Genomic DNA, 22,975 nt, shown 5'->3' with positions numbered 1-22,975 from the left:
GTCCCGCAGCTCTGACTTTGCCTGGTTTCACCCACCAAAGAGTCCATGGAACCCCCTTATTGGTGGGGGGTGGGATACTCGGGCTGGAGGGAATGGCTGTGCTAAGGAGAGACGAAACAATAGCCTGACTCTGGACAGTGCCCACAGAACAGAGCCTGGAAGGGGAGTTTCTTGGTCTGGGATAGGGGCTCAGCCACACTGGAACATGGGCTCCTTAGGGCTTCCCGGTCGAGCCTGGGCAGACCATTCCAGACCTGAGGGAAAACCAAGAGCCACAAGATACTCTGTGCAGGTTTCCTATCCCAGCTCTGCCACTCACTGACTAGTGCCGAGCTAGTTAACACTTCTGAGCCACAAGTTTCCCATTTTAAAAATTGCATAACCTAATGGTTAAGTGTTCCTGTTCCCCCAGTAGGAATCCAATAAATGCTGTTGTTATGAGAGCACAGGTCACTGGGCTCCAGTGGGGAGAATGTGGGGGCAGAGCGACCCGTCCTCCATCCCTCGAGGGTTTGGGACGGTGAGGGCAGAAGGCACAACCAGAGGTTGGGGCTTTCAGCCGCCGGATTCCCGGCAGCCCCTACTCCCAGCCAAGAAAATTCGCCTCCAGGTGGACGCTGCGACTGACCTGGAGAACCGTCCAAAGAAGGCAGAAAGCCCTTCAGCCCTGTCTCGCCGCTGCAATTCTTTCCTGACCGTCCGTCTGAAAGCGTCGTCCAACTCCGTCGTCCAACTCCGAGGCCTCAGCAACTCGGAAGACTGCCACCTAGCCGCTGTCCCAATCGGCCTAGAAAGATTGTGCGTGAGGCCTGACCTCCCCACCACCGTCACCAAACGTAATTGAAATTCAAAACCAGTATCAGACCGAAAAAATGAATATAAAAAATCCAACAAAGTTCTGATGCTTCTCATGCTATCTCCATACCTTCTTAAAATATCAGATTTTTTTTTTCCATTTGGCAGTCAATGGCACTGCTTTGCTAAGTGCGTGCAGAGACCGTACACACACTCTCCATCGAATTTCCCTGGAGAACTACTACTCACCATTCAGAGCTCAGCCAAAAGGTCACCTCCTCCGGGAAGCCTTCCCTGCTCACCCCTTCCCTGTCCAGTTCGAGCGCTCTCCCGCCGGCTTCCCCTGGCTCGGCACTAAGAACACTCTTTTGTGAGCCTTCAACCCACAACTGGAAGCTATCTGAGATGTCGGTGGCATCTCCGTCGGTATCTCAAGCACCCAACCCCACCGGACATTTAGTTAGTGCCCCATAAATGTGGTGGAGGAAAGGCAAATGGACTCTCCTCAGGTCCGCAGCGTTCTGGAGCATTCGCCCCCGCCTCTCCTGTGTTTTCCTGTCCCCCAGATCGCGCACCCCGCGGCGCACCCTGGAAAGACACCTGGCGGCGCGGACACCGCCAGCAGCCGAAGCTCAACGCTGTGGGATCGACCTATGGCAGCGAGAAACGCTGTGGCAGAGGGAGGCGGCCCGAGGCTGCGCTACCGAGGCCCCGACGGGCTCCGACCGGCGAACGGCCTCAGCCTCCGCGCGCCCGCGCCTGAGCCGGCGGCCTTGGGCCCGGTCTGCGCGCCCGGCCACGTGGGCTGCAGCCCCGCCCGGGAGCCCGCCCCGCCGCCGGCACGTGCGCGCGCCCCGCCGCCTGGCCGGATTTGGGAGCAGGGACCTCCGCTTTCCGGCGTGCTCCTGGCCTGTGATATGAGGTGGTCACTAGCTTCCCTGATCCCGAGCCTCCCGATGGCTCCTGGCTCCGCTCCGCCACCGGATGCTCTGTGGCTCGGTCGCCGCTCACCCGAGGGTGAAGGTCACGCTGGCAAGCACTGAGATCACGGAATTCGGAGCTGCTCCCACCACAAGCGGCTGCAAGATTCCGGGAGGTTCGGGGGTGGGGTGGGGGCGGGACGGAGTGCGGCGACTGATCCCCAGGTGTTCTGAAGGCAGTAGCCTCGACGCGGACCGCCGCGTCCCTGACTTCAGACCTTCCCGTCCCCTCCGCCTCCACAGCGCCATTGGGAATGGCTTTATCCACAGATTCTGCGGGGTTCTGAGTTCCTGAAGAGAGGGGGAGGGAGAACCACAGAAACACAGGCTCCTGAGGGGCATGGGAAACCTTGTTTCTGAAGTATGTCAGGAGAGAAAAATGTTTTTACAGCACATACACAGTCGTGGTGACACATTTTGTTCGTTTGAGACAAGAATGACTCAGATGGTGGAGGGTCACCAGCTGCTGCTAGATCCCGAGCCCTGTGAACTATCCTAGCACCCATCCGAGCATATTCCCACTAAATCCAGTATGGTAGGTAGAGAAACCCCAAGGCAAGGGAAAGGGTCTGATGTTGGGGCTGAGAGCCCAACTGTCAGGTGAGGACAGCCACTCACTCCTCATCCCAGGACAAAGGAGGCCTCCAGTTCTTTCCCATCCTCCAGTTTCCATCAGGCCCTGGCTCCAGCCAGATCTCCAGCACCTTTCTAGTATGCCCTGGTTAGAGCAGGAGGGTGGGGAATGCTCTAGGTGAATGAAGCAGCCGAAAGACCAAGATTCTCAGGGCCTTGCTGACAGTCCCTTGGACACAGTAAATGTAGGCATTTAGCATCCCAGGGTCCATTTTCTTGTGATTCCTTGTGCTGGCTGAATTCATTCCTCCAGAAGACAATGCAAAATGGCACACCACTCCTCCCAGTAAGGGGAGCCACTCATTCCTGTATCCTTATCACCTAATCCAAGGCCTAATTCATAGCAGTTGCTCAATAGAAATTTGCTTTGTGAATGAATGAACAAATGAATGAATGAATCACAGGTATTGTCATAGAATATTGGAATCTTGGGGTTGGAAAGTACCTTGGAGGACACCAAACTCCACAGATCATGTCTGGGAGTTGCTGACTAGAATGAGCTCCTGCACTATCTGGTCTCTATCTGCACTATCTGGTGGCCATCGCCCACCCTGTCACCAACTTACACACAGGCACAGACCACGCAGAGGCTCCACTTTCCCTCAAAGCAACAGGCACCCCATTCAGGAGCAAAGATCAAAGCTGTACCCCCTTTTCCCTCCCCCAAGTGCAAGGCCCTGCTCATGGGTCTTGGGAAGAAGAAGCTGGCACTGTGTCCGGCAGGGGATGGTGAGCAGTGACCTTACTCCTGCCCTTGACCTGGGTGCTGCCCTGGGGTGGGGAAGAGGAGGGGCAGAGTTAAATGAGGCAGGCTGGGGAATGAAACCAGGCCTCCAGAAAGCCCTCACCTGGCATGTCCCACTTCCCGGGCCCTTCCCTTTCCCAGCTCTTGTGCCCCAGGATTGCTACTCCCCGGGAGGGATGCAGCCCTCAAGCCTGAGAAACTCCCAAGGCCATGGAGAAGGATGAGGGCTCAGGCACTCCAGGGAGAGTGTCTCTGGCATGCAGGAGAATTGCTGAACTGAGCTGCCATGAAAAGAAGAAAGCTAGGTTTTCTCCTCGGACATGGTAGCTGGCCCTGAGCACAAGGGACTCTCCCAGCCTAGTCTCAGAAAGTCACTGAATGACCATCAAAACTTTGAAACATGCTTCTGTGCCCCAGTTTCCCCGTTTTTTACAGCACTTAAGAGGACGTTTCCTCCACCTACATACTGGTCAGTCTGACTTTCTCCACATCTCTTCTACTCACTGCTTCAAGGACTGGGGAAACTGAGGCACAAAAGAACAGATGTTTCAGGGTTTCAAAGGCCATTCCTGGCTCAATTTGTAGGACATGAGAGCCTCTTGACCTTGTCCCGCAGCTACATTGGGGCCTCCAGGCCCTGCCCCAATATGTAGCACTATATTTTCTGCCCATGGTAGCCAAAGGCAGACTTTGCCTTCATTAAAAGTAGGGACTAAACTAGTTTAATTTAGTTAATGAAAGAAATTGAGCATACCATAGCAATAGAAGTCAGGGGATCCAGAGACACCTGGCATTTCCATCAACTAGCTGTGTGGCCTTGTGCAAGTGCCCTAACCTCCAAGGTTGAGTCATTTAATTCCTTTGTTACTTCTGTAATGTGAGTGAGGAGGACTGGATGTATCTAAGGCCCCTTCCTGCTCTGATAGCCTATGGGATTAGCTCTCATTTTCATACACATTCCCATGTTTGCCCTTACCTTTCTATTGAGGGGGGCAAGCGTGGTACCTTTCTGGTTAGGGATCCTGGTCAGGTCTGGCAAAGAGCTCTTTGGTTGCTGATTTGGGCGACCCAAGTGGAGCCAAGTCTTAACTTTGGCAAGTGTCTGTTAAAAGAAAAGGACTTGCTCCTGGCTGTTCTCTTGGCAGCTAGGACATGGACCCCGGGCCCAGCCTATTTGTGTCTCCAGCGTCACCACAGATCACCTGGTACCCAGGTGAGCAGCACATGTTCTGTCTCATTTCCTTTCCTGTGTGTCCGCTTGGGACAGTCCCTACCAGGTTTGCCCCTTCAGAGCACTCCCAGCCCCCGTGACTCTGAAGGAGGGAGGGAAAGGAGTGCAGGAGCCATGGGTGTTCCTGGGCCCTCAAGCACCATAGTAAATACCTCAAACACCTGGGCTCTTTCACAGAAGACCTCTGTGCCCCAGAGAGAGTGCCTATGTGATTTCCCTGGTTCTCCAAGGAGTCAAATGTTCAAACTCCTGTATTTCCTTCTTTCTCTAACTCCTCCGTTCCCTCATAACCCACCCACCTAGCTTCTACTCTGATTTTGTCAACTCCTTTTTCTGCTTTGCTGAAGGTTCCCACTTTCCCTCTGTACTTTCCTTTTCTTTCCAACTAGGCATCCTTGAATCCTGAAGGGAGAGAGAAGGGAAGGAACATTTCCTCCTGGGATCTGCGGCAAGCCTTCTAGGAGCACTCTCCCCTCAGGGCCTCCAAGGGTCCCTGGCACTTGGGGGAAGACGGGAAGTGAAATACTGGCCTCTGCTCAAAGCAGCCTAGCTGCCCAGCTGGCCACCTACTTGTGAAGTGGCCAAAGACCCACCACAGTGATGACTCTGAGGAGCCCTTGGCAGTGTCTGAAACACTTTCAAAAACATCCGCACTCTCATGCCAGTTGCATAGCCACAGTTCTGTGGGTCAGGTAGGAAAATGGGGTCTTCCTAAATTTACAAGAAAGGAAATGGATGCAGAGGGGTGAAGGAACTGCCCCCAAACCACGTCTGGAGTGTGGTGGACCTGAGACTGGCTCTTTCTACCACCGGCACAGTAGTCCTAAAATACCTAGGTCCCTATTTGAGACTCTATAAAAGTTTCACTCATTGAGTTTATTTTTCAGAAACTTAAATCCACCAGAGTGTTCCTATGCCAGACAAGTCCTGAAACCCAGAGGCAACAGCCTCTCCGAGAACATCAACCAGATGCAGCCCCCTTCCCCTTAATCTCGACACCTGTTTTTAATATGAACAAGTTAGGATGGTCACTGCCCACCTATCCCAGAACGGGAAAGTGATTAAATGAGAGGAAGGTGTAGCAACAGACAAGATAAGATCTAACAAAGGATTACAAATACTGAATAGATTGATAGATGCTAGGGTATTAGAATAGCAAGAAGGAAATAACTGAAATTGTGGAACTGTAACCCATAACAGTCTTTGAAATTTGCTCTCTAACTACTTGTTAAATTGTACTTTCATAGTTATCACTGTTCTGTATATATGTTAAATTTCACAATAAAAAATGTATAAAAACCACCCTAACGTTTTAAAGAGATGTCATATCTTTCATTTTATTTTACTCTCAGAGCAACTTTGTGAAGGAAAATCAGCAGTTCAGAGAGGTGAAACGACTTGCTTAAAGCCATACAGCAGACTCCAAGCCCCAGCTCTGAATAGAAAGAGGTAGATGCTGCTCAGGACTTCTCTGGTGGTACACGTGTTGAGATCCAGGACCGGCCCCCGACCTTGTTTTCTGCCTTCCCTGAAGCGGGAGCTTCGGGGGAGCAGCCTCAGCTCGATCCCGGACAGAGTCCCCACTTATGCGCACGCCCCAGGGTGGGGTTTATTGGGGAGGCCGATGGCCTTGAACTCTTGTGCTGGAGGCGCCCCGGCTGGAGAAAAGCCCCGGAGACTTGGAAGCCTTGGCCTGGGATGGATGGAATGTGGAAAGCAGTCCGAGGGACAGAGTGAAGAAGCAAGAGCGGGACCAGCTCCAGTCCTGCAGGGTCAGGGCCCCTGGAGCCGTCTGGAGGAATCCTTCCCAGCCCCGAAGCCAAGAAAGGCAGTAATGCCTGGGGGCGGAGCGGCGTTCCCGCCTCCTACAGGGCGGGCTGCGAGAGGCCGCGAGGGCCAGGCTTGACTTCGTGTCCCGGGCGGCTGGGCTTCCCGACCCCTCCGAGGAGCCGCGGGCAGATCTTCCTGCCGGACAAGAGCCGGGGGAATCCCGCGCTTTCTCTGAAAGCGAAAGGAGTGGGCGGGGGGCGCGGCCGAGGCGGGGCTGAGGCAGGCGGCGGCGCAGACTCCGCCCCGGGGCAGTCTCGAGCCGGGGGCGCCGAGCGTCTCCAGTCCCCGCCGCGCCGCGGGCAGGTGGGCTCGGCTGCGGTGCCTGTCCCGGGAAATGACCCTGCCCGGGGGCCCGACAGGCATGGCGCGGCCGGGGGGCGCGGGGCCCTGCAGTCCCGGGCTAGAGCGGGCCCCGCGCCGGAGTGTCGGGGAGCTGCGCCTGCTCTTCGAGGCGCGCTGCGCGGCGGTCGCGGCCGCAGCCGCCGCAGGGGAGCCCCGGGCCCGCGGGGCCAAGCGGCGTGGGGGGCAGGTCCCCAACGGGCTTCCGCGGGCTTCCCCGGCCCCGGTGATCCCGCAGCTGACTGTGACAGCCGAGGAGCCGGACGTGCCCCCGGCCAGCCCCGGGCCGCCCAAGCCAGAGGGCGGCTGGCTCCCGGCCGTGGGCTCGTCGCACCTGCAGCAGCCGCGCCGCCTCTCCACCTCGTCGCTTTCCTCCACTGGGTCCTCGTCGCTGCCCGAGGACTCGGAGGACGATCTGCTGAGCGACAGCGAGAGCCGGAGCCGCGGCAACGTGCAGCTGGAAGCGGGAGAGGACTCGGGTCAGGTACGGGCCGCGGGGGCGGGGCCAGCTCGGAGGGCCGGGGCTGCGCGCCGAGGACCCTGCTTGAGCGCTCTGAGGACAGACTCCAGCCCTAAGCGCCCCCCGCCGAGGGTCGATTCTCACTGTTTAGGGGAAGGGTGGGAATCGGAGGGAGGGGTCAGGTGAACCTCTCGCCTTGGCGGTTTTCACCCCGGCTTCGCAGTGGGTCGCGGCCCGGGTCCAGGGGCGCCTAAGGACGAGGGTGAGGACGAGTTCGCGACCCGCCACGAGAACCGGGCGCCGTGGGAATGGGAAAGGTTCCTTGCTGGCTGCGAGGTGGGGCTGGAGGGATCGGAGGGGCTTGGCCTTGCCCGGCGAACCCTCTAGGAGAGAGGAGTGAACGAACGACTCTCTCTCTCGCCCTGCCTCCTCTCGGGCGCCGCGGCCCCACCCCCGCCGTTGCCACGGTTTCCCTCTCCTGAGTGGGAGTGGAGCGGCGCTCCAGGCTCTGCTCCCGAGCCTCCGCCGTCTGCTCCCGGCGCCCGCGCGAGGCGTGGACGCAGGGAAAGGAGGGGCGCAGGGCTGGGAGCCGTAGCAGGGAGTGGAACGCTGGCCCACCCTGTACGCCCCCCCGGACTCATTGTTCCCAGTCATGGCCCGGGAGAAGGTAAACTAAGGCTGAAAGGGGCGGGAGCAGCCTTGCTGGTCTCCGTCTCCAGTAGCCTCAATGTTCCCAGGCCGGGTTTGAGCCTGGGATAACCCGGGGCTGGAGTGCGGTGAAGTCATTCCCGGCGCTGGCCTTTTAGGAGTGTACTGCTCCCCGGACAGCAGCTTATCCCCCTCATTTTAGCCGAAGCCAAATACTTTAATTGCTGGTGATCAGTGCGAAGGAGTTGCTCCAGATCCATGTTACGCAAGTATCCTCCCAGCGGAGGGAGAGGCACGGGCGCCCCGGCGGCCGGTGACTCCAGCGTACCCAGAAGGCCAGGTTCGGGTGACTGGACCTTGGGAGCCTCTGACGCGCGCCAGGGTTGCCTGAATGCTGCTGAGAGGGCGCTGGGCGCGGCCTGGGCCTGCTGTACTTGGGCTCCACCGCACACTCGGATTGGACCAGGAGGGGGAGATACTGTAATGACTTGGAATGACTCAGTTGCCCCCTGAGACTTACATTACCCAGAGGGCGGAGAGGTTTGTAAATGACACAAAAGGAAAAAACAAAAAGTCTCACAGAGCAGGAACATTTCCCCCTTTCCCCGCAAGTGTAGGGGGCGGGAGTTCAGTCGCGAGCCTGCAGCGACGGTCTCCTTCCCCGGCCGGTGGGGGGATCCCTGATCCTGGATGGTTCCTAAGCCATGTAGGGGGGCGAATGCCCCTAGGGATTTCCAAGGTAGTGGAATGTGGGGCAAAACCCCTTGTCCAAAATCCCTGAGCAGTAGTTCTGGGGCGGCTGCCTGCCGCTCAAATCTCTGACAGCTGAGAGGCGGCGCCAGGAGAAAAGGCGCAATGAGTGGGGGTGCCGACGGCGCGGACAGCCCCCACTTGCCTCTAACGCCCTCTGGGGTGCTCGGGAAACGAGAACCTGGGGGAGGAACTGCAGCCAGGCCGTGTGAGGAGGAGGCTGTGGCCCAAGCCTCCGTACAGTGTGGCCCAAGCAGCCCGGGATGGGTTTAAGACTCCGGGGCAGGGGGACTAGCTGCAAGTGTACCCTGGACGTCTTTGACCGGCCCCTCTGGCCCTCGGCCTCACCTCCTCCCGGAGCGTCCAGGAGCTGGAGCAGATGGCCGCTGAGGGCCCTTCCAGCTCCAAGGCTGTGTCTCCCAGGCTTTCCCAACCCCCGGCCCGCCGGGGCCTCCCCGAATGCAAACAGCCACGGAGGCGGCAGATAAGCCAAGGGCTGTTGACAGAGGCTGCCTGTGGCCGCGGGGAAGGGCCCGGCGCGGACTTTGCCTCGCGCTGGCCCAGGCTGCCAGTATAGGGCTTCCCCAGGCAGGAAGAGGAATCGGCTGACCGTGAAGGATGCATCTAGGAGAGGCAGCACTCGCGGGGTTCCCAGCTTGTGGGCCCCTGAACTGGGTAACAGAAATAACTTTGAGCAGACCGAGGCCTGGGAAGGTTCTGCTGGTCTCTGCCCAGCATGCATCCTTCCCCTTCTCCTAGGAGCTCATCACAGCCTGCCCTGAGCCTGAAGCTGGGTTCCCCCAAGGAGAGTTAGAGTTGGAACAGGGCAGCCACCCTCCAGGACCTTTCCTCTGGTAAATGCAAAAGTCGAGGGAAGGAAGAACCAGGCAGGCCAAGAGAAGAGGTGGCAGTTTACCCCAAGGCTATGACTGTATTCTTAGGCCTTGCCTGCCTCCCAAAACAATTTGGGGGTGTTGCTCTAAACAGAGGAAGGGAACATTCGGCACCTGTTCATCCTGTTCTCCTTCCTCAGTGTTCCAGGATAGGTAAGGAGACCTGGATGCCATCCTGTCCTGGACTCAGAACTCCCACACATCACTTTCACTAATTATAGAGCAGAATTTAGGTTAACAGACTTCCTTTTTAAAAAGCAAATGCCCCTGGGAAGGTGAAGTCGTGGGTCACTTATACCTTAGTGCAAATCATTTTATAAATTTAAACTGATTGCTCTCCTCCACCTCCACCACCACAGGGAGTGCTTGCTTTGATAGAGCAATTGGAACATGGGGAGGGAGCTGGGCTGGTAAAGTGCTTCTGCCAGAGACTGTGTGTCTGGAGGCAGGGAGTAGAGGTCAGGAAGAATGGGAGTGAGTACCAAAGCCAGAGTAAAAGGTTCTGTCCTGGCAGGAGATATGCTGAGTACCTGGTGAGATTTGAGGAGCAGGAGTCCTCAGGGCTTGGAAATGGAGCTTAGATAAAGCAGGGTCTGAGGCCATGGGTCTAGCCAAGACCTGCCCAAGGAGAGGTGCCCCTTGTCCAGCACTAGGAGCAAATATTTACCAGAGTGTCCTCCTGTGACTTTATCAAAGACTCTGTCACACAGTCAACTCCCCTGGCTTTTGCCCCAAGATGTCCAGGTGGCTTCTGGCTGCAAGTCCCAGGGAGGGCGCTTCGAAGGAGGATAGACTGGGCTAGAGGATGGGGCTTTGGCCCCTTTAGCAGCTAGATTTCACACTGTAACACAATAAATCTGCTTTCTGATATTCGTACAATAAAAGCCTCACCTGCTCAACAATATTTTCCCTGCTGTTGTTCATGTGCCAAAACTTACACCCATTAAAAAAAAAAATGATTCTCCAGGAGCCTTTTTTGGATACATACATTTTGATAAGCATTATGTTCCCTAAGGGAGGTAGCTTCCTAAGCTGGAAGATGGCAGCAAGTTCCACAACACTTGTCTTAACTCCTTCCAGGTTTAGTCATATCCATTACTGGCAGTGGAGCTAACTTCTGTCATATCAACCTCAAGAGGTGGCTGGGAGGGCTTGGGTGAGATAACGGGCATGAAAGCCCTTTGTGACATGCACAGCTGGAATCTGCTGCTCTTGGCTCATAGGATCCTCATGAAACTAGGGTGGGGAAGGTAGGTGATGGCCCCGTTTTACCTCAGCTTGGAAGCAAGCCCACATTGTGTTATCACACATCCAGCAAGTGGCAGTAGCCCAGGTCTTCAGCTATCACATCAAATCCTCTTCTACCAGCCCCGCTCACTGCTCCTACATGATCCCAGAAAGAAGGACTCTACAGATCCCCTACTCCATCTAACCCAGGTCTGGAGCTCTCTTTCAGTGGGGCGACCACAGAAATAGATGTACCCTCTGACCAAGATTATTCTCGTCCCTGTCCCCCAAATTCTGCCAGTAGGCCCCTAATGCTGCCTGAAGCCCCACCATTAAACCCATTCCTTTTGATAAAGGCAAAGGAGTCCTGTCAATAGAGAGGGGTCCCTGGGCAGATCTCAGTGTTTCCCCAGAGATCAAAACACTCACACCACCTTACTGCTGCAAATCAATTCACTTTGCACAATGCTTTTTTTTCATGTGGTGTCCAACTTGACCCCTAAAGGGAGGCAGGATGGTAGCATGGACTTTGGAGCCTGGTGGGCCTGGGCTCCTTAACTCCTCTGAGACCTTGATTACCTTCTGTAAAATAGGAATAATAATATCACCTCATGCACTTGCTGGGCATGTGCACATCATCACTATGATTCTCAAACCAAGTGTAGGAGGGATAGAGGATGGATAGTGTCCCTGAATACACATGGCACCAACATCTTCCTGGAATTTTACTTGGGGATTTGGAGGTGGGGGAGTTTTATAATAAAACTTGGATTTATTATGCAGCAGAATGCAAACCTTGTATGTATTTAAAGATCTTAAAAAGGAGTTTTGAAAGAGATGTCATGCTTCTGGTGGGCTGCTTCTGGCTACACCCCCAGATCCTTGAGGATTGGACACGTGATCACTCCCTACTATACCATGTAGGGACTTCAGTAGGAAAGCAGGAGCAATGCTGCTTGGTGGAGTATGAGAAAGTGGCTGGCATGTGGTAGGCAGTCAGTAAATGGGGGCTCATGTTATGGCAGCAGCTATGTCCTCTCAGGGGAAACAGGCCCACACACATGATGCTACTTTCTTGGGTTCACTCAACTAGAAAGTGACAGAACCAGGCCTGGAACCAACTCCTGACTCCCCATCCAGTGCCCTGTCGCTAACCCCCCCCATCTCCATCCCATGGGAAGGAGCTTTATGTTCAGCAGCCTACCCCTACTTAGGCCACCTCCCCAGTTCTCCTCCCTCTTAGAACTCCCTCTTGTCAGGGAGATGGATTCCTGGGTCCCAGTTCTATGGGAGTACACTGTAACCTCTCTAAGAGGCAAGTTACCTCTGGGAGGAAGGAGCAGACACACAGTTTAGGTGAACAAACCTATGCACTTCAGAGATGTGGACACAGGACTGATTAGTTTTGGGTGGGAAGAGGAAAGATCCAGATTATGCGACGCTCTCAGGATTGGGTGGAGGCCAGGGGCCATGTCATGAGGCCAGGGGTACACCAAAGTCTATATTACTCTCTCAGCTCTGTCCAAAATGATAGGCGCTCAGCTTTGACAGCCATTTTCAGGGCTCAGGATTTTGGATCCAGATCAGAACCAAGAGTGCACTGGGCCTTGCCAACTGTCTGGGAGTTCCTCACATCCGGAGAAAACAGGGGAACCCTAAGCCATTCTTTCTCCAGGCCTTACGGAGCTGGCCTACCCACCCTGGGCTTTTGAAAGTTTTTTGTTTTTTGTTTTTTTCCATGTTTGTTTTCCCAAGGGAATGAATCAGTTTGCCAGATTTGTCCAGCTTCTGCTTCATGCCAGGGAATGGGGAGGCTGGGCCAGGGGAGTGCCTAGCACACTCAAGCCTCACTTACTACCCACAACAACCCACTGAGGGTGGTTATTTCCCCATCTCACAGACAAAGAAACTGATGCTCAGAGACTTCTCAGTGTGATCTGGGACCCCCCTCAGCCCCAGAATTTTCTGAGGCATTGGTAGAAATGCACATTTTTGGCCCCACCCCAGACCTACTCAGAGTCTCCCTTGGCTAGACCTGAGAATCTGCATTTTTTAAACAAGGTGACCATCAGATGATCCTGATGCTCACAAAGGTTCAACAACCTCGACTGAGCAATTCAGAAATCTGCCTGTGCAGCTTTTGAGTGGCAGAACTGGGATGCAAACCTGAGGCTTCTGATGCTAACTCCAGAGCTATTTCCAGCACATTCCCAACAGCTGGGTATCTATCATCTCTCTGCCTGTCTTAGTGCCAGCCATACAGACACACAATAAACTTTCTTTGAGTGAATGAATGAATCATGCCAACCTAGCTGCTTCCGGTGGGCCGCCAGGGGCTGGGCGAGACCCTGTTCTAGAGCTGGGAAGGCTTACTGGTGGCTGAGACGCCGACTTGCAGACCAGCCCCGTCTCGCTTTCAGAAAAGTCACTGGCAGAAGATCCGGACCATGGTGAATCTGCCCGTCATGAGCCCTTTCAAGAAGCGCTATGCCTGGGTGCAACTGGCTGGGCACACGGGTGAGCACTGAGGCGGATTGGGTCGTGGGATACCCGGGACAGGAGTGGGCTGGGTTGCGCTAACGGGTGCGGGTCCGCAGGGAGTTTCAAGGCGGCGGGCACCAACGGGCTGATCCTGAAGCGCAGCTCGGAGCCGGAGCGCTCCTGCCTGGCGCGGCTGATGGCGGACGCACTGCGCGGCTGCGTGCCTGCTTTCCACGGCGTGGTGGAGCGCGACGGCGAAAGCTACCTGCAGTTGCAGGACCTGCTCGACGGCTTCGACGGACCCTGCGTGCTCGACTGCAAGATGGGCGTCAGGTACGCGTGCCTCGCCGGGGCCGGGGTCTCCCGGCGAACGCTCGGAGGGTTCCCGGTGTGCGCCCCCTCACGCCCCGCCGCCGCCTGCGCCCCTCCAGGACTTACCTGGAGGAGGAACTGACCAAAGCCCGTGAGCGGCCCAAGCTACGGAAGGACATGTACAAGAAGATGCTGGCGGTAGACCCAACGGCGCCCACCGAGGAGGAGCACGCCCAGCGCGCAGTCACCAAGCCGCGCTACATGCAGTGGCGGGAGGGCATCAGTTCCAGCACCACGCTCGGCTTCCGCATCGAGGGCATCAAGGTGGGCCAGGCCCACGTCTCTTTGCCCTTTCTCCGCCCAGCGCGCCCCTGATCCGACCCACCCCGAAGAGGCGCCCTCTGGCGCCCATCTAGCTGTCCCCGGCAGCCAGTACCGGAGGTGTTGCTGCCGTAGCCTGATCCTCTCCCCTAGGGTGGATACGGGCCCCCTGACACTTGTGTCCCACCTCCTTCAGAAAGCTGACGGCTCCTGCAGCACCGACTTCAAGACTACGCGAAGCCGGGAGCAGGTGATTCGCGTCTTGGAGGAGTTTGTGCAAGGGGATGCGGAAGTGCTGGTGAGCGCTGCATCTCAGAACTCTGGGGTGTGGGGAAGCCTGAAATCTAGGGTGCCCACAGGTCATCTGATCTAGTGCCCTCACCTATGTGCTCCCATCGAAGTAGTATTTATTGCACCGCGTTGTGACTGCTTTACGTCGTACTTCTCTTCCTGAGCACTGTGTGGGGACCCGAGGCTTCCTCAACACGGTATTTGCCAAGCCGAGAATGCATCCTGGCCCCTGTTAGCAGGGGCGCAGTGTTTATTTAATTTGACCTCCTCTCCTATCTTACCCTTTCCAGAGGAGGTATCTGAACCGCCTGCAACAGATCCGGGACACCCTGGAGGTCTCCGAGTTCTTTAGGAAGCACGAGGTAAGAGGCCGGTAGGCTCAGGGGTCCGGTCTGTGGTCTGTGAGGGTTAGAGCGGAATCGGGTGGCGGGCTTCTCCGGAAAAGAGCCGCGGCCTGACCATGTAGAGCCGGGTAGGTGATCGGCAGCTCCCTCCTCTTCGTGCATGATCACTGCCATCGCGCCGGCGTGTGGCTCATCGACTTCGGCAAGACCACGCCCCTCCCCGACGGCGAGACTCTGGACCACCGGCGGCCCTGGGAGGAGGGTAACCGCGAGGACGGCTATTTGCTGGGGCTGGACAATCTCATTGGGATCCTGGCCAGCCTGGCCGAGAGATGAGGCTGTGCCCCTGTCCCCGCGCGAGTCTGCGGGTTTGACCGATGGTCCTGTGGCTGCGTCCGGACTGTGCATGCAGCGGAAAGACTGAAACCCCGCGGCGCGGGGCGGTTCCCACGGTCCTGCAGGGCCAGGTGCCAACCATGAGGGGGCGCTCTGCAGATGCCGGAGGGCTGGTGCCCACAGCAGCTCCAGCGTTCCCAGAGCCAAATGACATAATTTACAGGGGTAGGGGTAGGGGTGAGGGTGGGGGTGGGGGTGGAGGGTGGGGGGTGGGACGAGGTGGGCTTCTTCCTCAGCTCGGCTCATCTGAGGGAGCTGCCCAGTTCTCCAAGGGACCAGATGATAGTGAATTTTATTTTACAGGCACTGACCTATTGGTCTAGTCTCCCACACTACAATGGCCTCCCCTTCCCAATAAAATTCAAAGACCCCAGCTTCTCGACTCAGGCCTCATCCCCTCCCTCCATTGGTCCCCTCTTCCTCAGTTCACTCAGATCACTAGAGGATGTGAGGAGAGGAGCTCTTTATTAAAGGCATCTGCTGGTATAGGGATAGCCCAGATGAAAGATGATCATCATGGTGGGAGGGTAATCCAGAGAATTCTTCCTGCAGGAAGCAATTATAACTCCCCATAGACACCCAGAGGGTGTGGAGGTGGGGTGGGGCCGTGGCCCCAAAGATCAAAGCTGCCAGTGGTGAGGCCCTTACCCAGGGAGCCTGGGACTGGTTTCCAGGATGCAGAGTCCAAGACTGCCAGGCCAGCCCTGCGACAGGCCCAGACACGCAGCGCAGACTGCAGGGGGCAGAGGCTGCTGGAATAACAAGGAAGCACCTAGAGGATGGGGGAGGGGTGGAAAGGAGGAGCCATTGCTAACTGTCAATTACTGAGTCCTCACCCTCAGGGCTCCAGGAGCCATAGGTGGGATTCCAAGGGTTCTGAGGTTGGAGGCCCTTGGATTTAGGGGGCTTAAGGCCAGAGGGCAACCAGGGTCTAAGGGGACTCCCTCCCCAGCCTTTCAAGTTCTCCAGACTCAGTTCCTGGGACTGTGGGGATCTTTGGCCCTCCAAAGATCTGCTCTGTAGCCTGAAAGCCCCTTCTTCCACCCGGATGGGCCCCAGCTCTATTGGCAGGGGTGAATTCAGCACATCAGGGTCCTGTAATGGGAGAGTAGGGGAGCAGGGGGCCAGATAGTTGTTTTATGGCTTCTTCCTGACCCTCAAGACCTGTTCAGGGCTAGTCAGGGGCACACCTGGGCATGGTATTGAAGATGCGCCAAGATGCTGGTAAAACCAGGGCAGAGTTCAGGCTGGTGCTTCCCTCCCTGGGCAGCAACCCACACTGTCACAGGACCTGGGTGGCCCCTGGGAGGATCTATCCGGCCCCTCTTGGTTGGTGCTGCCAGAGTAGGGCATGTAGCCCAGTGAGAAGATCTCCCAGAGCAGCACCCAAAGGACCTAGTCACAAGTGGGGGTATTCCAGTGAGACCCATCAGGTGCAGCCTCCCCTTCCCCCATATGAGGTCGCTCACAGAGGATCGGGTTAGCCCCAACGCAGGGGAGAGGAGGATGGGCTATCAACAGGAATCCTGGATGTGAAGATGCCCTCCAGGAAGGCCTTTGGGGGCATCCACTTTACTGGTAGTAAGGCCCGGCCCCCCTTGTGGTAATAACTGGCCCTACAGGAGGGCAGGGGGTGGGGGAAGTGAAGAGTTGTTCAAATACTACCAAGTACAATAAACCCATTTGGAACAATAGCTTTCCCACTTCCCAGGCCCCAGAGCGGTAGATATCTCTTGCCATCCCAAATTCCCTGATCTTGACCTCTCAGTTGGGTCCACTGCAGCTCAGCAGGCAGTTCCACATGGCAATGTCCCTGCAGAGTGGGCAAAAATCACTCCCAGAACTCAGAAGCCCTGGCCTTCTCTAATTTATTTCCTTAAAACTTAAGTGGAAGGGCTGTTCCTTGGGGAGGGGTTTGGGCTGGGGCTCCCCAAGCCAAGATCACTCCCTACCAGTGGATGAAATGATTTTCTTCCAGGTAGTGCAGCCCTGGGCAATGTGCTGGGCCAGGTGAAGCAGGTCTTGCATGGTCAGAGGTGATGACTGGTCCTGGGCCAGACCGAGGGGTGCATCGGTCTGTGCAGGTTTCATGATACCTGGACAGGGTCTTTAGGAGGGTCCTGAAGGGCTGGGAGAGGGGTCTTACCAGGTGTGGTCGGCTATGCCTAAGAAAACTCTTCACGTCCCTACCAGCCATCAGCTCCAGCAGAATGAGGCAAGGGACAGCCCAGAGGCTGAGCCCCACATGTCTCATGAGGTTCTGACAGCTGAACTTGCTGAGTGGATGGTACAGGTACTCATCACCAACAGGGAGATAAACCATATTCTAGGCTCCAGGAGACTGGAAAGGACCTCTGTGTCCCTAGACTTACAACCTCTCAGCCTCAGGGTGAAGAGAGGCTGTTCCTGCAGGCAATTCTGAGTGTTTTCCTCCCACCTTCCACCCCTGCCTCCTGGCCCCACATGCACCTGAAGATGAATGCCTCCATGAGGAAATCCAGCTTGTCCTGATGAAAGCAGAGTTCTGGCAGGGTTTGGGAGGGTGAGGGGGAAAAGGCACAGAATTCCTGAGCCCCTAGGCAGGTAACCCTAGTTCCAACAATCCAGCTCCTCCCTCCATGTGTCATGCTCCCCTTCCCCCAGCTGGAAGTTCTGTCCCTCTCACCTTGATAGCCACCTCAAGGGGGCTGTGGTCCCTAGCAAGGCCAATGACGATTCCTTCTTTCACTTCCCTAAAGGCACTGCAGCCCAGGGCTCTACAAGGAGACAGATCAAAAGGGAGTGGGTAGCTGGGCCTGGGGAAGTGTCCTAGAAGGTCTACTACTCCTTTATTTCCCCTGCCCTCTTATATCCAGATGGTCCTATCTGAGAGCTCTGAATTTTTCTGCATCATAGCATGATCCCAAATAGAAGCCCTGCAGGGATGATGTTGACTGGCACAGAGCCAGTGCAAAACAGAGGGCATGTGTAGGGTTAGGAGTCTGGAATGGAATCTTCCCTTTTGTCCTTGCAGTGACCCTGGGATGAAAGCAACCCTTGGGCTCCAAAGGAGTTTTATTCTAGGGTCCCTACCATCCTAGAATTGGGGCTGAAAGATGAGCACTCAAGCCTTTGAGGGGTAACCAGAACAAATATTCAAGAAGACACCTTGACTTTGCTTCAACTGGTGATATGACCTTGGACAAGTTACTTCCCCTTGTCAATCTCCTCTACACATGGGAGTTGACCCAGATGTTCTCTGATATCCATGATTCACCACAGCAGGGAGCAGGATGGGAGGTGGAGATTCTCACAAGGTTCAGAAGGTTCTCAGAAGGAGGTGGAGGACTCACCTGAACAGGGTGACATTGGCTGGGGAAACCTCGGTGAGCCCTGGGGGCAGAGGCAAGGTCTGGATCGGCCCAAACCCCACCTGGCAGTAGTAGGGGTTGGGGGCTGTCCTGATGGCCAAGGTATGAAGCTTGCTCAGCTCCATCAGCTCAGGGCCTGGCAATCTGGTCCCCCACAGGCCCTGCCACTTCTTCTGGTTCACTGGGGGGGAGGGGGGGTGGGGAAGCACTGACATACCTACTACCTGGTCATCAGGCACACCCTGCCCACCCCTACCCAGAACCCCTCTCTAGGTATCCATTAAGGCAAATATTTTCCCCAGACTTTCCCAGCTGCTTCTACTCTTAGGACCTGAAAGGAGTCCATCAAAGCTCAGCCAGGGAGAGGTGTCATTGAATCATCCATGGCAGTCCCTGGAACCCCAGAGGAGACCCTGCTGGGGGGCAGAGTCTTGTCTGCCACTGGGACCACACAAGAGCCCATTGCAGCTCAGCGGAGTGGGGGGAAGGGGCAGCCTTGAATCAGCCATGCCTGCTGGATGCTCTATATCCAGGATCAGGACCCCACACACCATAAGGAAGCTCAGTGTTGAGACTGTCACCACAGCCACCACCAGAACCAGAGGACCTGGAGCAGTGGGCAGATCTAAGGAGAAAGAGAAACATGCCCAGTGGGAAGCTCCTCTCTGTCCCTTTAACCATTCTTTAAGACTCAGCTCAAATGTTTATTCATGATGCTTTCCCCAATTACCCTAAAAAGAACCTCTCCCTCCTGAGAACCCTAAAACACTTTACACCATCCATAGCAACTGTCACCTATGGATACATATGTATCCATCTCACCTTGCACACTGGACTACAAATTCTGTGAAGGCAGAGCATACACTGATGGTTTCCAATGCCCTGCCCAGTGGTGCCGGGCACACAGAGGCCCTCGGTACTATCTTTCTTAGGGTCCTACTGCCCCCCCACCCAGCCCATGGCCCCAGGATCCAGACCCTGTGCAGGTGATGTTATCTGCTGCCAGCACCATGCCCTCTGGGTACATACACATGGACAACTGGCATGCTGCCCGCCATTGGCAGGTTTTCAAAGGGCAGTGACTGCAATTAAGATGCAGCAGATCTCCACCTCTGTGACTGTGGGGGAAAGAGCTGATATGGGGGGTTGGGCACACCTACCTTCTCCAGTCACATGGTTAATTCCAATCCAGGATTTCGGAGCAAGGAGAAGCACTGCCAAGTGTTTAAATGTGGTGGGAGGCACTGGGGGACTTCCATCAAGCCTGCATACTCTCTCTTCTGGGAACCAGGAGCTTTGGATATTTTAGGAGAATTCATAGCAAAGGAGTACTTAACCAGCACCTCAGAGTGCCCCATACTGGCATCACAATCGGCAGCTCAGTTCCCAAGTGTTCCCGTGCTGTGCAAGAACCAGGTACTCTACAGTGCAGAGGTGGTGGCTCAATTGGGAGTGGGCTCAGGGATTGAGGAAAAGGGCAAGGCCAGGCTGAGAGGTGGGAGACAGAGACTGATACCTGCCAGGGGCTGCAGATAGAGCTCACTGCTGGGGTGTATGAAGGAGACCTCACCTTCCCCATCAGCCCAGGGTAGGTCAGTCTCTGAAGCATCACCCCTTGGAAATTGAGAGGGAGTGAGGGTTTGGTTACCAAATGGTGGTGGTGGGGTTGGCGGGAGAGGAGCACACAACTGCCACGTGGCTGGGAAGCTGGTTTATGAATAGTGGAGAAGCTGGAGTCTCCTGGTGGAAATGCCTGTGTGGCCCTTCTCCATGCTAGTATTACTATACAGGTGCTGTTGGGTCACAAGGCACCCACAATGTGGGAGCTGAGGGGCCAGCAAGGTGGCTGGCGGGGAGATCAATCAGCTGGAACCTGAAGACCTGGCTCAGGCTGACTAGAATACTAAACCCCTCTGGTCCCATGTCCTCAGCTACAAAATGGGAAAGGCCCAACCCACACATTCCGTTGCCGTGAGAACTGAGATGATGTGTACATTTATGAGCAATACAGGCCAGACAAAGGCTGTTTCTTTACCTGAGTGGTCTTCAACTCTGGAGTGCATGAGAATCACCTAGAGGACTGTATAAAACACAGATCACTGGGACCCTCCCTTAGAGTTTCTGATTCAGTAGAATGGGGAGAGGCCTGAGAATTTGCACTTCTAACAACTGAGGGAGCACACTTTGAGAACTATTGATTTTAAGCCATCCCCACCTTTCTGCCACCCCCTCAGCTTGCTAACTCAGCCAGCTCTAAGTTTCTGGGATTGCTGTGGAACTAGGAGGGCAGGGATCTCTTGGGATGGAAAGCGTCCTGGACTTAAGTAAAAATGTAAGGAGTCCTGTCTGCACATGTGACTTGCAACTTGCTTGTCCTTTTCTAAGAGCTCTACCCGCTCCAGGGGCGCAGCACCTTTCCCACCTATCCTTCTGAGGAACTCAAGCCAGTTCTAAGGCTCTTATCTCACTTCACCCCCGGCCTCCTCGAGAAGCGCTTACCGCGGTGGCCGCCGCCGCCGCCCCGGAAGCCGCCGGCCGCGGCCCAGGCCCCAGCCGAGCACAGCCCCGGCCTCTGCGCAGCCCTGGCCGCCTCCGCCTCCTCCCGCAGTGAGCAACCCGCCTGCGGTGAGAAACCCCGCGACGTCCAGACGCCCCGCCCCCGGCGGAGCGACAGCAGGAAGGCGGACAGCCGGGATGGGGAGCATGCCCTCCTCTCCCCTCTCCCGCTGCTCCCAGGCGCCGCTAAGAGGTTCTCCAGTTCTCCCGGGTGGCCTGAGTCCGGCCTCGGCCTCGGCCTCTGTCCCGTCGTCTCAGGTAGGCCCGCCCGCCCCCACCGGCTGCCACCAGCAGGGGCTCCAGCTCGCCGGCGCGCAACTATGGGGCCACCGGCGCGCTCAGGGGCGCACCTTCCAGCGTCTCCCGGAAGGGAAAGGGCTCCCAGCCGGGCCCAGGGAGAGAGGGACCCCGAGGACCATTCGAGCAGCGCGGGCCTGGGCAGAGGTTTGGGGTCTAGACGCCGCATGCTGGCGTCGGGCGCGGCGGGCGAGCAGGGGTGCAGGTACCTGGAACACGGAGGTGGCGCCCCCGCCGCCTCCCGCCCAACTCTCGGACCCCGGGACACCTTCGGTCCCGCCCGTCGCTGCGTACTACTCGGCGGCAAGAGACTCTCCGAGGCAGGCGAGTTGGCTCTCGGGGCTCCCCTGCGAGGCCCGGACCCTCCCCTCGCTGCGTCGGGGTTGGGACGCAGAGGCAGCCCTACCCCCGGCCCTCGCCGCCGGGCTCTGAGCCTCCCGCTTCCCGCCGGCTCCGCTTACTCCAGGACCAGCGTCCTTCCCCGGCTGCCCCACGAGGATGTAGAGAGGCTCTCCGCGACCAAGGGAGATGACCGACGAGACGAAGACGCCGTGCGCTCGCGACAGGTGGTTCTCCGCGCCTTTGCCTCCCGCAGCTTCCGTAGGCTGAGATCCTGAGGAAAGCGGGAGTTGAGTCCCCAGGGCGGGTTGGAGGGTGACAGAGACGCCACCAGAATTTCTTATCCCAGGGACTTAGAGGCCGCAGAAGAGTTTGAGAGGGTGGGGACATTAGAGTTGCGCACCAAAATATTAGATGGGGGAGATTGGGGAGCCACCCCTTGGTCCCGCCGCTGGCTGAGAGCCTTCTGCTCCGCAGGAACAGGCTTCTGAATACGAGTTGACTCGGCTGGTCCTGCTGGATAGGGGTAGGCAAGGTTGTCTGGGCAGAGGTCGCTGAGAATCCCCTGCGACGAAATGTGGTGCGCGCGCGGCCTGCCGTTCTCCGGGGAGTAGAACTTCAGACTCGCGGATCGCCCGACCCCAGACCCGGCCTCCCCGCACTCACAGGTGCGGGCAAGACCCGGCGCCCGCCACAACTGCAAGCCTCTGGACGGTCCCGCGGTCCCCACTGTCACCACCATGCCGCTGCTCGCGTACTCCCGGTCGCGCTGTATTTGTGTGGGTCCGCGCGGGCTGCTGGCCCCGCAGGTGGAGAACAGCCAGGGACCCTCGGTATCTGAGAGTAGGGAGGGAAGAAAGGGTTATCGAGCTCATTCTCCGGACCCGGCCGCTGCCCCTGCTCTGGCCTGGGTGTGGGGGTATGGTGAGCAGAGAACTCAAAGCACACCTGGCGGATCGCGGGCCCCTGGAGGATCAGGGAGAGAGGCTGGCTCCAAGTCTGTAGGTGGGACACTGACGTCCGGATTTCAGGGGCAGGATGGTAGAGAGGGAGCCTTGGCCCCCGAGCTGTAGCAGAGAATGGTGCCTGAAGGATGACAGCAGGATTGGGAGAACAGCAAGATGTTAACGGGAGGGGCGGGGGATAAAGAGAGCTAGGGAGATATTCCCAGCACACTCCTACTGCCCAGCCCTTGCTGCTTGCGGCCACATCCCTAACCCACCTCCAGCCAGTACACACCTGCGCCCCCAAGTGGGCCACAATCCAGCCCTGGCTGCCAAAGACCTGCAGGATGCCCGCTGATACCTCTGCCAGTTTCTCCCATCAAAAGAGCTTTCTGGTGAATAAGTGGGTTGTGGGACTGAGCTCAGTCCTGCAGGCCCCCCCATCCTTATCCTCGGCAGAGCTTGGTGGTCTCGTCCCAGGCAGTATGGAGAACCCAGGGCTTGTCCCTTCTTCCCTCCAAGCTGGGTCATTGGGATCCTGGATTCAGACTCACATCGAGCTTCTCAGCACGGATTCCAGGATGGGGAGCTTTGGCCGCCAGGGTTCGAGGCCTCCGGAGGAGCTACTGATACCAAATCTGTAGCCACCGCCATCCGGAAGCCCAGCAAGATGCCTCTGGCTGCAGGGCTCCCCGACCGCCAGACAGCACTTACCACGGCTCCAAGCCACAGTCGCAGCTGGCCCTAGCGGCCCATTGCCCGTTCAGTTCACCCCAGCTCGGGTGGAAGGCTCAGATCTTGCCACCACCGCTG

At 56.9% G+C, this 22,975-nt stretch overlaps 2 protein-coding genes across 2 annotated transcripts; one reads left to right on the top strand and one right to left on the bottom strand.

The window, feature by feature from the left end:
* The first annotated feature begins 6,484 nt into the window (after window positions 1-6,484).
* Window positions 6,485-14,850, top strand: ITPKA (inositol-trisphosphate 3-kinase A). The gene is made up of 7 exons (XM_037834264.1): window positions 6,485-7,037; window positions 12,952-13,048; window positions 13,129-13,345; window positions 13,444-13,648; window positions 13,842-13,943; window positions 14,227-14,298; window positions 14,413-14,850. Exons 1-7 carry the CDS (start codon window positions 6,549-6,551, stop codon window positions 14,614-14,616), a joined length of 1,386 nt encoding a protein of 461 aa, XP_037690192.1. The 5' UTR covers window positions 6,485-6,548; the 3' UTR covers window positions 14,617-14,850.
* Window positions 14,851-15,126: 276 nt separating this feature from the next.
* LTK (leukocyte receptor tyrosine kinase) lies at window positions 15,127-22,542 on the bottom strand. Its single transcript, XM_037835103.1, is given in 19 exon segments — window positions 15,127-15,222; window positions 15,325-15,771; window positions 15,867-15,999; window positions 16,001-16,067; window positions 16,180-16,295; window positions 16,400-16,489; window positions 16,629-16,659; window positions 16,662-16,725; window positions 16,823-16,952; window positions 17,146-17,215; window positions 18,014-18,090; window positions 18,558-18,651; window positions 18,978-19,136; window positions 19,531-19,641; window positions 20,733-20,795; window positions 20,798-20,900; window positions 21,089-21,492; window positions 21,885-22,055; window positions 22,524-22,542. Coding segments are annotated over 18 exon segments (2,187 nt in total). The 3' UTR covers window positions 15,127-15,222; window positions 15,325-15,486.
* Window positions 22,543-22,975: the final 433 nt, after the last annotated feature.

Source organism: Choloepus didactylus, chromosome 4 (genome assembly GCF_015220235.1).
Source record: "Choloepus didactylus isolate mChoDid1 chromosome 4, mChoDid1.pri, whole genome shotgun sequence".
Classification (NCBI taxonomy): domain Eukaryota; kingdom Metazoa; phylum Chordata; class Mammalia; order Pilosa; family Megalonychidae; genus Choloepus; species Choloepus didactylus.
This window is presented reverse-complemented; position numbering and strand designations above follow the sequence as displayed.